Source organism: Cynocephalus volans, chromosome 8 (assembly GCF_027409185.1).
Source record: "Cynocephalus volans isolate mCynVol1 chromosome 8, mCynVol1.pri, whole genome shotgun sequence".
In the NCBI taxonomy this organism is placed as follows: Eukaryota; Metazoa; Chordata; class Mammalia; order Dermoptera; family Cynocephalidae; genus Cynocephalus; species Cynocephalus volans.
Window position 1 is genome coordinate 54,068,820 of NC_084467.1, and position 14,493 is coordinate 54,083,312.

At 35.7% G+C, this 14,493-nt stretch overlaps 1 protein-coding gene across 1 annotated transcript in view; it reads left to right on the top strand.

Annotated features, from left to right (window-relative positions):
* The window catches only part of ALG6 (ALG6 alpha-1,3-glucosyltransferase), a 55,400-nt gene that overhangs the window by 13,016 nt on the left and 27,891 nt on the right, over positions 1 to 14,493 (top strand). The window contains 4 exon segments of the mRNA XM_063104067.1: positions 3,943 to 4,027; positions 8,956 to 9,045; positions 10,121 to 10,209; positions 13,932 to 14,014. Coding sequence (XP_062960137.1) covers positions 3,943 to 4,027; positions 8,956 to 9,045; positions 10,121 to 10,209; positions 13,932 to 14,014 — 347 coding nt within the window.

Sequence of the window (14,493 nt, forward strand, 5' to 3'; positions counted from 1 at the left end):
GAGAGTCACTCCTGTACCTGCTCTTTCTCAGATTCCTTCACCTTAAATATTCTTTATGCCATGGTGCCATATTTTAGGGTTGCATGTCCTGAACCCCCATCACACTCAAGTGCAGAAGCTCAGGTTAGCTTCTGTATGAATACTTCTACTAAAGTATTCATGCTTTATTTCTTTTTTGGAAATTCATATGTTATTTAGGCAAATTGCTTATGTATATTGTGATTTAAATTTAAAAAATTCATACCTGTTACATTTTTAGAGCTGCGTATGTAAATTAATTTTCTCAGACCTAAAAAATATTAAATAAATATTGCTTGTTGCCTTTATTTTAATTTAATTTTATTTTTTATTTTTCTAAGTAAATAGACCAGATAATTTCCATATCCCCTCCCCAACACAGACACAGTTTCTCCTATTACATTAGTGCAGTACATTTGTTACAGTTATGAACCAGTATTGACATATTATTATTAACTCTGGTTGGCTTTAGCTCAAGCAGTTACTTCCTCAGGCTGGATTTCCTACCTGTCTAATCACAATGGTAGGGTTCAAGACCTGTGGGTGCTTGTTGCTTTTAAACAATCCATGGGGAGCAGACAAATCTAATTTTAGTATCATTTCTTGTAGAGACTCACAATTCCTCAGTACTTGATCTAAAGTGTTACTCATGTCTTTAGAGCAAATAACAATGCTTCAATGCTTTAACTGAGGAAGGTTATTTTATTTTAAAAGGCGAAAGATTTATGCGATCTGAAGAGAAACCAGAGTATAGGTTATTTTATTTTAATAATCTTTTTTTCCCCCATAGCTGTATAGGCTCTCTGTGAGGAGAAGGTCATAGAGAATCAGTTTTTGCCACGTATCAATAATTGTTAAAGTATGACTGTGTTCTATTTAATTGCTTAGTTTCTCTCAACTTACCCATTCCTTGCTATTTGTAAGAACTTACACATTCTTGCCAGGAACATACAAATGGGGATTTTACTGTAGAAAGTTTTAGCCAAATTCTTTTCTCTTAGAATGTTTAAAGTTTTAATATAAAGGCAATTAGCATGTATTGTTTTTTTTTTTGTTTTTTTTTTTGACCAGTAAGGGGATCGCAACCCTTGGTATGGTGTGGTCCACACCACGCTCAGCCAGTGAGCACTCCAGCCATCCCTATATAGGATCCGAACCCGCGGCCTTGGTGCTGCCAGCGCCGCACTCTCCCGAGTGAGCCACGGGGCCGGCCCAGCATGTATTGTTAATTGAAAAAACTACTTGTTCTTTAAATTCAAACAAAATTCTGAATAGTTCAACATTTAATAAAATGAACATTTAAATGGTGCTTCAGCCCGTTTTCCTGAGACGCAATTGAAGCTCTGTAAATATACGTTAGTGTGTTTTCTTTATGTAATTCTGAATCTCATGTAGATGGATTTGTAGAATTAATCACTGTGGAAGGAATCCTTTTTGCCCTTCCCAAGTGAAGCTCCCATAGGTATAGTTGGGTTGTCCTTCTGGTTTGCTTTAAGGGCACTTTAGCAGTTTTAAAAACTTAAGTACTAATTTCATAGCCAGTGTCAGCTGAATTTATTGAAGTAGGTCAGACTCTGGATAGAAACTTGTTTCCCAACCCTAAAGAGAGTCATTATCTATTCTTCTATTTGTTAGAGAATGGTAATAAATTTTTCCACATTGACCACAAGTCTAGAGCAATTTCAGAAAATCTAGATAGTTGGATTTTTTAGGTATAGAAGATTACTTAAGATGTTTTTGACTTTTATTATCCCAGTGGATCAAAAACAAACAAAAAATAAAAATCAACTTTTTCCCCCCTAAAAGAGAAGCCATATTCAGTGCTTGTATTCTTTAAAATAGATACACACACACATATACACCCCTATAAAATACACATGCAAAAATGCAGTTCATTCATTGGGGCATTCTTTTTGTTTGTTTTTTTAAAAATTTTTTGTAGATTATTCGGTTATTTGTTTTGGCGGCTGGCTGTTATTGGAATCCAAACCCTTGACCTTGGTGTTACAAGCACGATGCTGTAACCAACAACAAGATAACTGGCCAGCCCCCTAAGTAAGTTTTTAATGTACTATATGCCAGGAATATGTTTCCTTCAAACTCTGGAAAATCAATTTATCTGTCTATAGGAACTAAAATTTTTATTTGGGTAGCATTAAGAAATACTATAGTCATATAATAAAACATACCATACTAAAAGTATAAGCATTATGACAAGTCTTTAATTAATTTTCAAAATGTTTTTCATTTGTAAGGGAAGATTGGCTTCATGGAGGATTTGGGCTTTGAGATGATTCCTGAAGGTTGGATATGAGTTGATAGAAGAGATATATGGAATAGGGAGTAAGCAGCATGAACAGAGGCTTAGACTTTGAAAGTGCCAGACAGTAACTTAAGGATGTTTTTGGGCAAGAACCAATATATGGGCATCGTGTTAAAGTAGTCTCGGCATAATTAATTGGAATGTTGCACTCCAGTAAGTAGAAAATCAAGGACTCACAACTCAATTCTTTTGCGCTTAAAATCCTTGCAGTGTCACACATACTATATCAACATCCTTGCTGTTATCAATATTTACTGAGCATCGACTAGGTGTCATTGAGAATCTACTAGGTGCTATACATCCTGACAATGCAAAAATGAACAAGACATTGTTCATTTTGAGAGACAGAGGGGTATGTGTGTATATGTGTGTGTATACTGTAGGTAGTTTCCTGCACCAATCACTCAATGTGTCTATGCTACAGAGATGTTAATCTGCTTTTTTCATGATTATCTCATAGTGGGAGTATTTCCTTGGATAGCGATTCTAGCATTTAAGGAATATTTGTATAATATAGGTGTTAAATGCAAGCAGTCTACTTAATGTAGCGTTCCAAAGCTGGAGAAAATGTGGGTTGGATTTCAGTGAGTAATATGTCATTCTTCGATGTGGCACACCTTCTCAATGGAGTAATGAGTATATTTGACTATATGTGATTTTCACCTTACCTGCTGATTTAGAAACCTGTGACTATACTGTACCTCTTTGAGCCTTTTCATAATTTTGTGGTCAACTGCTAATTAAATATTGAGTGGGTGTTTACTATTTAGTAAATGGAAATACCTTATATCATTTTCTGTGATTTAAGGATAATAACCTACTTAAGGTTATAACACATTATAGAAAGGCACTAAGAGCATGGATTATGGAGCCAGTCTCCTTCAATTTTTCCAGCTGTGAAGTGGAGATAATAATAATGCCCATTTCATGGGGTTGTATTTGGTACATAGTAGGCACGATCATGTGTTAGTTATTAAAGGTCCATTATCCCTTGTTTGCAATTTTGAAATTAAAAAAATTAAACTACAAACCAACAGTTTTTATATAATGCATTTGACAGCAACCTGACCTTACTAATGTCTTTGTAACATATAATCTGTTTTTGGTCTATACTTGACCTTAAGTTATTTATATTTAGTTTGTAAAATGCAGATATTCATTATTTTATATTTGTTGGACAGTATAGTTGACAGTCTTTCTCATGAAGTAAAAATACACTTGGATATATTATAATTAATTTTTAACTAAGTAATGTTAACAGTAGTTTCTATTTATTAAATGTTTACTGTGTGCCAGACACCATACTGGGTATTTTATATCCATTGTCTTATTTATTCTAGTAGTCCTCTAGGTAGGTTGTATTGATCCTGTTTTTAATGTGCTGAAGCTTAGGGAGGTTAAGTAATTTGCTCAACGTCACACTGTCATTGTGTGCTAGCAGTGCTAGGATTCAGACCTCATCTCTCTGACATTTTCGGTAACTACTGTGTTTTTTCTCTAACCTACACCGTCTCTATAATTTAGAAAATTTTTATAAGGAAATAAAAATTACTAATATGCTAAAGTACATTGTTGTTTTGCTTTTTTACCTTTCTATTTAGGTGCTGGAAAACCTCCTATGTTTGGTGATTATGAAGCTCAGAGACACTGGCAAGAAATCACTTTTAATTTACCAATCAAACAATGGTATGGATAATTTTAACTTGATTTTATTCTTTTTTTTTTTTTTTTTTAAAGATGACCGGTAACGGGATTTTAACCCTTGATTTGGTGTTTTCAGCACTACGCTCACCCAGTGAGCTAACTGGCCATCCCTATATGGGATCCGAATCTGTGGCCTTGGTGTTATCAGCACCACACTCTCCCGAGCGAGCCACAGGCCGGCCCTTTATTCTTTTTGATAGTTAATATAAATTATTTAAAGATTTTAAAAGGAAAACATGCTATTTTCTTCATCTCCTGTATACTGATGCCTCTTATATATTGCCTTGCATATCTATCTTTGAAATTTCATAGTCCTGAAAGGTACCCATATATTCAGTTAGCTGGGATATACTACTGAACTAGAACTTTGATAAAACACTGTATGTCTTAGAAACTCCTCTGGACATAAACTGTGGAAATACCATCATTACTAAAAATATTTCTCCCCTCTTCCCTCATTCACTGCTTCTTTCACTAAAGATCACTATGATTATAGCTATAGGTAAAAACAGAGCCTTGGCAATAGTAGATGGCTAAATTTGTGGAGTTGAAAAGGGGACCAAAGGGGAGAAGCCTACAATTGTAGGATTTGTTTTCAACTCCGAAAAATTCACATGTCATTTTTATTGAACATATCTGGTAACAGTGACATTACTTATTGATGTACTGGATGGCTGGTAGATTGTTCTTTTAGAAACTGACTATATACACTGTTCATATTACTCTGTTGATTGCTTTGGTCACTGTTTTTATATAACTCCTTTATTAGAGAGTTTCATGCAAGAACTTTAAATTGAACTTTCTATTAATAGGTTAGCTGTTACCTAGTAAGAGTTTGGAGTATTTCAAATAGAAGAGGAACCTGAAACACTCTAAATATCTCTTAGTAGGGGAATGATTAAATAAAAGTATATTTTCCTCGTGTACATGTGCACATGTCTTTTTCTAGGTAGATTCCTAGAAACAGAATCTCTAACGTAGATAGTTTTAATGGATATCAACACTAGGCTATCTCTTTCCATATAGCTTTACTAACATTTAATAATATCAGATTTCTAAAATTTGTATTTCCTTGAGTACTTGTAATGTTGAGCACCTTTTAATATACTTATTGATCATCATATTTCTTCTCAAACTTGCTTGTTCATATCTTTTCCCCATGTTTCTAATGGATCAATTATCTTTTTTGTAATAATTTGTAGGATTTTAAAATAAAGTTATATTAATTTTTTGTGCTGTGTAACAAATTACCACAAATGGTAATTACTTAAACATACATTTACTATTGTTAGTAAGTAACAATATTGTTACTGTTAGTAAATTAAATAATAGTAAATGTTACTATTGTTAGAAAATTGCAGTTTCTTTAGGTCAGAGGTCTAGGCACAGCTTAGCAGGGTCTCAGAAGGTTGCAAGCCAGGTATCAGCTTGGCTGCAGACTTATCAGAGACCTGATTGGGGAAGGATCCATTTCCAAGTTCCCTCAGGTTGCTGGCAGAATTAATTTCCTTGTATCTGTAAGACCAAGGGCTTTGGTTTCTTGTTGGAAGCCACCCACAGCTCCTAGGGTTCGCTTGCAATTTCTTGACATGTGGCTGCTCTAATATGGTCACTTACGAAAACATGGCAGCTTGCTTCTTCAAAGTCAATGAGAGGAAATCTGTCTAGCATATCCTCTAGTATGATTGAATCTCACATAGATGTAAAACATAAGCACAAAAGTGACATCCTGTCACATTTACCATATTCTATTGGTTAGAAGCAAATCACAGGTCTCGCTCACACTCAAGGGGAGGAGGTTGTACATTCAGGGAACTGAATACCAGGAGATGGGATTCATGGGGATGACCTTAAAGTCTGTCTGCCACAACAGTATTCTACATTTTAATCATTTTACTTGTGTGTGTGATGGGTGTATAAAGTAAACATCTTCCTGTCCTTTGAATTTTTCTTGTAGTGTCTTTTGCCATGTACAGAATTTTTACGTTTTGATGTATAGAAGTTTTTTGAACTAGTCTTGCAACTTCTGTAACTTTGAAACTGTTCCAAGTTAAAAACTTTTTTTTTTTTTTTATTTTGTCGATATACAATGTGGTTGATTATTGTGGCCCATTACCGAAACCTCCCTCCCTCCTCCCTCTCCTCCCTCCCACCCAAAAATGTCCTTTCTGTTTGCTTGTCGTATCAACTTCAAGGAATTGCAGTTGTTATGTCTTCTTCCCCCCTGGTTTTTTTTTTTTGTTTGTGTGTGTGAATTTATTTATTTATTTTTAGCTCCCACCAATAAGTGAGAACATGTGGTATTTCTCTTTCTGTGCCTGACTCGTTTCACTTAATATAATTCTCTCAAGGTCCATCCATGTTGTTGCAAATGGCAGTATTTCATTCGTTTTTTTTTTTTTTGTTTTTTTTTTTTAAATATTTCTAATTTATTTTTTGTTGTTGTTGTTGGTTTTTCGTGACAGGCACTCAGCCAGTGAGTGCACTGGTCATTCCTATATAGGATCCGAACCCGCGGCGGGAGCGTCGCGGCGCTCCCAGCGCCGCACTCTACCGAGTGCGCCACAGGCTCGGCCCTTTCATTCGTTTTTATAGCTGAGTAGTATTCCATTGTGTAGATATACCACATTTTCCGTATCCACTCATCTGATGATGGATATTTGGGCTGGTTCCAACTCTTGGCTATTATAAAGAGTGCTGCGATGAACATTGGGGAACAGGTATACCTTTGGCTTGATGATTTCCATTCCTCTGGGTATATTCCCAGCAGTGGGATAGCTGGGTCATATGGTAGATCTATCTGCAATTGTTTGAGGAACCTCCATACCATTTTCCATAGAGGCTGCACCATTTTGCAGTCCCACCAGTAATGTAAAAGCAAAAATATCCATAATGACTGGACTTTATCTTAGAAAAAATTACAACTTGAAATTAATGGTAATATTCCTGAATGTAACTTTAGAACTTGTGGCAGCCAATTTTATTTTACTGACAAACATCCACTGAGATTACATGGGAATTCAGTGGGAAAATACATTTCAATGTATAAATAGTGTTTATACAACTTTTCAGGTATATCTAAAGTATATAAAGCGGGAGTATCAACTAGTTGCTTTGTTTTTACTTGAAACACTTTTTTTTAAAAGATGACCAGTAAGGGGATCTTAACCCTTGGCTTGGTGTTGTCAGCACCACGCTCTCCCAAGTGAGCTACGTGGCCATCCCTATTTAGGGATCTGAACTCGTGGCCTTGGTGTTATCAGCACCACACTCTCCCAAGTAAGCCCCGGGGCCGGCCCTACTTGAAACCCTTTTAAGCTTTCTTCTTCCGTGCCTTTTTCTTATTTATGAATTTCCATATGAATGGGGAACACAATTGTCCTATCATTTTTTCCTCCCAGTCCAAGTGACTTTATTGTTAGTATTTATCTTTGCATGCTTACATATTACTATCAATGCCTCTTTTACTTATCCCCAGTGGATCTCAAGATTAAAGTAACTGAAAAGTATCTTTTGTCTTATAAGAAGCTGTAAACCAAATCAAGTTGTATTGGTCAAAATGTGATTCTTGAATTACTTGATGGTGTTTCCGTTGCTTTATCCATCCCAATAGTTTTGTGGCTAATGGCCAATCGAAACTGCTATTGAGCACTTACTTTGTGTCAGGCAGTAACTTAACAGATTTACATGTTTAACGTACTGCTTCAATAACTCTATGAGGCAGATACAATAAAACTTTATGCTGATTTGTCTGTGTAACATGAATTTGAGAATAACACAATTGATGCCTATCTTAAGCCTTCTTATCTAGAGATGTGGGTCCTTTGGTCTCCACTGTTTGCTTGGCCCAGTATCCCAGATTCAAGCTGTCAAAAGGGGCTCCAACTAACCTGGAGATTCTTGGACTTACTGCTTCTTGGCTTCAAGTCTGAGCCAGATTCAGGACCCAGTATTGTTCATGTGGATGTTTTTGCTGGAGTGGGCAACTGCCACCAGCTGGTATCATACTGTATGTAGTACCCTATGCCCATATCTCTTGGCTGTCTTGTGTGCTTTGATCACTGTATTAATCCCCAACCCTTCCATACAAACCTACATTTTATGTAACACTAAGAAGAGCAGACCTTCTGAAGATGAATAATTGTTTATTTAATGAGATCATATTGAATGCTAACTTAAAAATTTTTTTTAAATTCCAAAGTAAATAGACTGACGTTGAGGAATGTGACCCATTTGAAACAGGCTTATGAGCAATGGTTATTTGGGTTATATAGTTTGGTCTGTATTATTGTAAATTATTCCTATGACTGAGAAAACAAATTAGATGGAAGAAGCTGTCTATCCATAAAGGATATGATTAAGACATTCATTTATATAAACTTAATTTTTATTTCTGAGTCATAGTAGTTGTATATAGTTCCTTCACATTCTGGCCAACTGGATGAGCCTATTAATTTATGAGTATTAGATCGAGTTTTCTTCCTTAATTTTCAGAATCTTGCATATAGTGGGCTGTCATTACATGTTGGGTGAATTATTTTCAGATAAAGTTTTATTCAAAGCCTACCTGTTCCATGAAGTTATTCTCTTTCCATAAGCCAAATCTTTGTGTTCTTTGACATTCAATTCTTACTTTTTAAAATTGTGATTTTTATATGGTTTCTCTAATTTGTTAGACTGACAGACACAAATTGTCTTTGTTGCATGAGTCACTGATTAAGTCTATTGATAATAAGGTGACAGTAAAACCTAGTTTGGGACAGTCCTGGTTTGTGTCTGTTGTCATGGCTTGATTTTTAATAGTTTAATAATTAAATTATTAAGCTCGATTTAAAATAGATGTCAAGTTGTACATCTGGTTTTTGAATATTGATTAATGGAATGGTACTTTCTTTTTTCTTTTTTGTCAGGTATCTTAACAGCAGTGATAACAATTTACAGTACTGGGGATTGGATTACCCACCTCTTACAGCTTATCATAGTCTTTTATGTGCATATGTGTAAGTTTTTCTTCCCTAATGTAACTCTAAATATTTATGCCCTTAACAGATATAGTAAGAAACAGTGTGATGTGGCTTTGTTGAATAGAGGAGAGAGTACATGTAGCTACTATTGTATTATAGATTAAAAATGGGTTATAAGAACAGTAACTATCAGAGTTTGAACATCTCTGTAATTTCTTTGGAGGACAAGCTAGAAAGAAACACAAATCCTAGCTTTGTTTTGAAGTAGAGATGTTACCAATTGTGCATGAACTACTGAGAAATATATCTAATATGGGTTAGTTGTGCATAGGAAATCTTTTTTCTGGATTGCTTAAGTAAATGAACAATATAGGTCCAAATCATATTATGACTGGTGTGTCAAGATAGAAACTAGAATTACTGTAGTACTTCACTTATGATTTAAGATCAGGATTAGAATTCCTCCTCCTTTAAAGAAATGGAAGTGTGTCAGCAAAAATTTGAGGAGCTTCTTCGGAGTACCTCCTGAATTCATCTTTCTTGTTTTATTATTTCAACTTTAACACTATTTCATATTTTGTAATAATAAGCTTCATGGATTGAAAATAAGTTTCCAAACATCATAATAATCAGTTATACTTTGCAGTGTTCAGAGTAATGTAATGTGATTGAAAATTTCATTTAACAGTTGTGTTTAGTTTTATGCAATGATTTATGATTAATAGCTGTTTATTTTAGCCAATTGTTATGATAACTAAAAAGATTATAAATTGTAAAACATGATCCTCTTGTCGATACTATTTTATAGTTCTTCACAAAGTATGTGTTTAATAAATAAAATGATATATCAGATTGTTTTTACACTGGAAGAATTGTGAAGGTAGGGCTTCTGGTTACACTTTACATGGTTTTGTTGGAAGATGAGCAAGGCAGATGCTGGTTTATAGCTTAAGTCAGTTTCACATGATTAAATAGAGTAAAGCTTAAACATTGACTCTATCACTTTCTAAGAGCAATGGCCAATTCTGAAAATAAATTCATATGTCCTCACATGTTCTATTGCTAAAAGTGATGAGGAATAAAGTGCATGTATATATGCTTTGATTTGCAGGGCAAAGTTTATAAATCCAGACTGGATTGCTCTCCATACATCACGTGGATACGAGAGTCAGGCACATAAGCTCTTCATGCGTACAACAGGTAAAAAGACTAATAGGTATTCAGTATAAAATTTGTTTTAAAAATTTTAGACAAACTGATAGAAGGTACTGTTATTGTTCTTACTGTCCTTAAAATTGTATAGCTGAGTTTCTGGGGCTTTGCTGACATTTTGCTGGAGCCTGCGACAGAGTAGGAGTGGGGTGGGGCAGCTGTTCTTGCCGACTCTTTCCTCCTCCCCACGGTCCAGTCAGCGGGTGGATTAGGCAGGCCATTGGCCCCCGAGCCGAGACTTGTCCCTTATTTAGTTCTGAGGAGTGCCTGGCCACAGAGAGATGCAGAGGAGATCAAGGTCGAGGGCAGATGAGCGGCCGCGTCTCTGTTGGAACTGCCAGGCGTTGCGTCTCTAAAGGCAAAAGCCTTGAGGTTGAAGATGGGACAAGCCTTATGAAGGAGTCTCGCTTTCAGCCAAAATCTCCAACCGGAACTCCTGCTCCTGTAAAATCGGAGAGCAGGTCAGGATCTCGTAGTCCACCCAGGGTTTCCCAACACTCTGAATCCCATTCTCGATCAAGATCAAAATCCAGGTCAAGGTCCAGGAGGCATTATCATGGACTTACCCTAGATCCAGATCCCATTCTCACTCCCATAGGAGGTGATCTCGAAGTAGCTCATGTACCAGAACACCGACCATGAAGGAGCCGGAGTCGTCCTCCAGTGTCTAACCGGAGAAGGCCTGCAGGCAGCAGAGCGAATCCAGATCCCAACACCCGACTTGGAGTGTTTGGCCTCAAATTGTACACAACATAGAGGTCTTCGTGAAGTATTTTCTCCGTATGGACCATTGAGTGGTGTCAGTGTGGTTTATGATCAGCAAACTAGGCGATCGTGAGGATTTGCTTTTGTGTATGTTGAAAGGATAGATGACTCAAAGGAGGCTATGGAAAGGACAAATGGAAGAGCTGGATGGTAGAAGAATTTGTGGGGATTATTGTATCGCCAAGAGAGCACACACACCTACACCAGGTATCTACCTGGGCAGACCATCTCATGGTGGTGGTGGAGGTGGCGGCAGACGCTGACATTCTTACTATGAGAGAGGATATGATCGTGGGTATAACAGATATGAAGACTGATTTCTGGTACAGAAGACGATCACCTTCTCCTTATTATAGTGGATACAGATCACGATCACGATCTTGTTCCTACAGCCCGAGACACGCTGTTGACTAGCAGAATGGTTGCAGTTCAAGACTTGTTTTTCACTTTATTTTTTCTCTCACTTTTTTTTTTTTTTTAAATTTTGGATTTCCCCAAGCTTCTAATCCTTCCTCCTCCTTAAAAAGAGCCCTTAAAAAAATCTTCGGTTTAGTTAGCATCTACCCTTTTGTTAATTGTGTTGCTGTTTTCCACTCCTTTTATTATACTATTAAGGATGTAATTGTTGTCGTTTTGAGTAAACATCTTGAGTAAAAAGGAACCCCAGTGTTATGCTTTGTGGTTTTTTATTTGATTTTACAGATGATTAACTCCTAGCTAATCAAGTGAAGAAAGAAATGTTCTTTTTAAAGATTTTTTTGTGGTAGATAATTGCATTAGAGGTCTGCATTTACGAAGAACTTTTTAAACTTTCTTTCGGGGAAGATAGGAACACATCAAGAGGTTCACTCATGTCAGGTTTGACTTGTGGGGCATGGAGCAGTCAAATAGTGAATGTTTGAAGCTATAGAAAAAGGTTTGGGGCCGAGCCCGTGGCGCACTTGGGAGAGTGCGGCCCTGGGAGCGCAGCGACGCTCCCGCCGCGGGTTCGGATCCTATATGGGAATGGCTGGTGCACTCACTGGCTGAGTGCCGGTCATGAAAAAGACAAAAAAAAAAAAAAAGAAAAGAAAAGAAAAGAAAAAGGTTTGAAGTAAGTTGGAAGCTATAGAAAAACCTTCCTTGGACATTTCTTTTGAAGGACAGAATTTTTGTACCCTAAAAATTAAGTCATTTTTCAAAGATGAAAAGCTTGTGGACTCCTACAAAACATGTTGTATTTGAAATACATCTGTTAAGCCTTAAAAAATAAAATTGTATAACTACACATATATACATATATGTATATATGATTCAAGACCAAATATATATGTGAGCTAAAAAACAAAAGGGTAGAAAGGAATAATTCTGGATGCTTTACATTTATTACCTCACTTAATTCTTTTTTTTTTCCTCTTAATTCTTTGAACACCCAAATAAGATAAATACTATTATTATCCTTATTTTAAGCTAAGGAAACAGGCACAGTTAAGTGAGGCAAATAGCTTACCTGAGTTCAGATGGCTATAAATTGAAGCTTTAGTTGTTTAGGTGGCTGCTTTAATATTTTAATTCCAAATCCATTTCACCTTTTTCTTAAAGTAAACCTTACAGTTGTATCTCATACATTGTATTGTTGCTCATTGTTGCTAATTAAATAATATGCTCAACCACTGTTTATTGAGCATCTGTATGTGCTGTTCTAGGAGCTTGAAAGTAATAAGCTTAGATTTATGTAAAAGCTTTACATGACTTAGACTTTAATGCTAGCTGGTTACTTTTCCTTTATTAGTCTAAATTTATTCAGAGTTTGTTCTCTTTACTGTTCAGCCAGTCATGGAATCTCAGGCCCAAGGGATAATCTATCTTGCCTGTTTTTCTCTCTCCCACATTACTCTTCCCTCTCCAATGCTTTAATTCTTTCTGAACTGTATACTCACCATGTAATAATTCAGCTTTTGAACCAATACCTGTATTTGTGCAGAATTCACAACTTTTATAGATAGCCTATTCTATATTCAGAGAGCCCCAATCATTAAAAATTTCATTCTTATGTTGAACTTCCACCTGTCATTCCAGGTTCTATTTCCTTGGGTTACAGAGAACAAGTCTGATCCCTTACATATATAACATCCTATAGACATTCCAAGTCATACCTTCTCCAGGTTAAACATTCCTAAATACTTTAGCTATTTCTTAGATGACCAGTTTGAATGTTATTATGATTTTGAGGCTTCTGTTGTGCTCCTTTGGGTATGTTCCAGTTTGTCAGTGTCATCTTAAATGTGGCATCTGGAGCTGAACATAGATTGCATGTGTCTCATATTGTCAGTTTACTATCACTTATCTTTTTCTGGGCACTGTATTTAGTGAGGTACAAGAAAAAGATAGGCTCTTTGGACAGCTATGTTATACTGTTGAAGAATTTAACGTATTTTTCTTTGTTCTAAAAGGACTGCACATTCAGAATTATGAATTGCCTTTTTAAAAATTTTTTTCAGTTTCCTCCTCACCAGGGCCTCTCAAGCTCTTTTTATGCATTAGCAAAAGTTTATATATTTTAAATAAATATTAACATTTTAAAAAGATTCTCCTATGCATCACTGAATTTGAATTATTCTTCGCACAAGGAAATTTGAAGTGTGAAGTATACAGATATTGAGGGAAAAAATGTTGTTTTCCCTTGCTTTGGGTATTCTTAATTTGTAAGGCCAAAGAGAGAACGTTGGATACATCTAATTGATTAAATGTGTGGATTTGTTAGAGCCAAGAGACTCCTTTGTAACACAGCAATTGGAATTAGGCACAGGTGAAGGAAATTGAGAAGGGCTAATTGTGTAAAGGACTTACTGATAGTGGGTAGGAACTTTGTGTTACTAGCATTCTCAAAGTTGGAGGAAGGGAGGCAGTTAATGGGTGGTTGTAGATCCAAATGGGTTCATGCTTAAAATTGCTTGTTTTTTCAGTTTTAATTGCTGATTTGCTGATTTACATACCTGCAGTGGTTTTATACTGTTGTTGTTTAAAAGAAAGCTCAACTAAGAAAAAGGTAAGTTTTAAAGCAGCCTGACATTTCATCTCAGAAATGTGTTCTTTATTAGCTTAACTATGAAGTATAGACCTTAAGGAAGCCATGCTTTTGGCAGTAGATAGAATAATAAGGAACATTATATCTTCTATCAGTTTTCATTTAGAAAACATCAACTTATCTTACAGTAATTATTTTAAAGCCCTCCTGTAGTAATAATAAGATGCACTGAATTTTAGAAGTTATGTACTGCAGAGCTACACATCATGATGAATTTATTGCTTAACTGGTAAATCTGAATTTTGTCCTGACATGTGAGAATAACTAAACTGAAAGGCATTTTGAAAAGTCACTATATATTTTCATATTCATAGTTATTAAATATTCTTTTAGGTTGTTTTAGATAGGTTAATCATTAGATTAACTTCTCTGATTTGTATATCTAAAAGTACTTCTTCTCACAAATACCTTTTAGTGATTTTTCTTTTTTTTACTAAAGT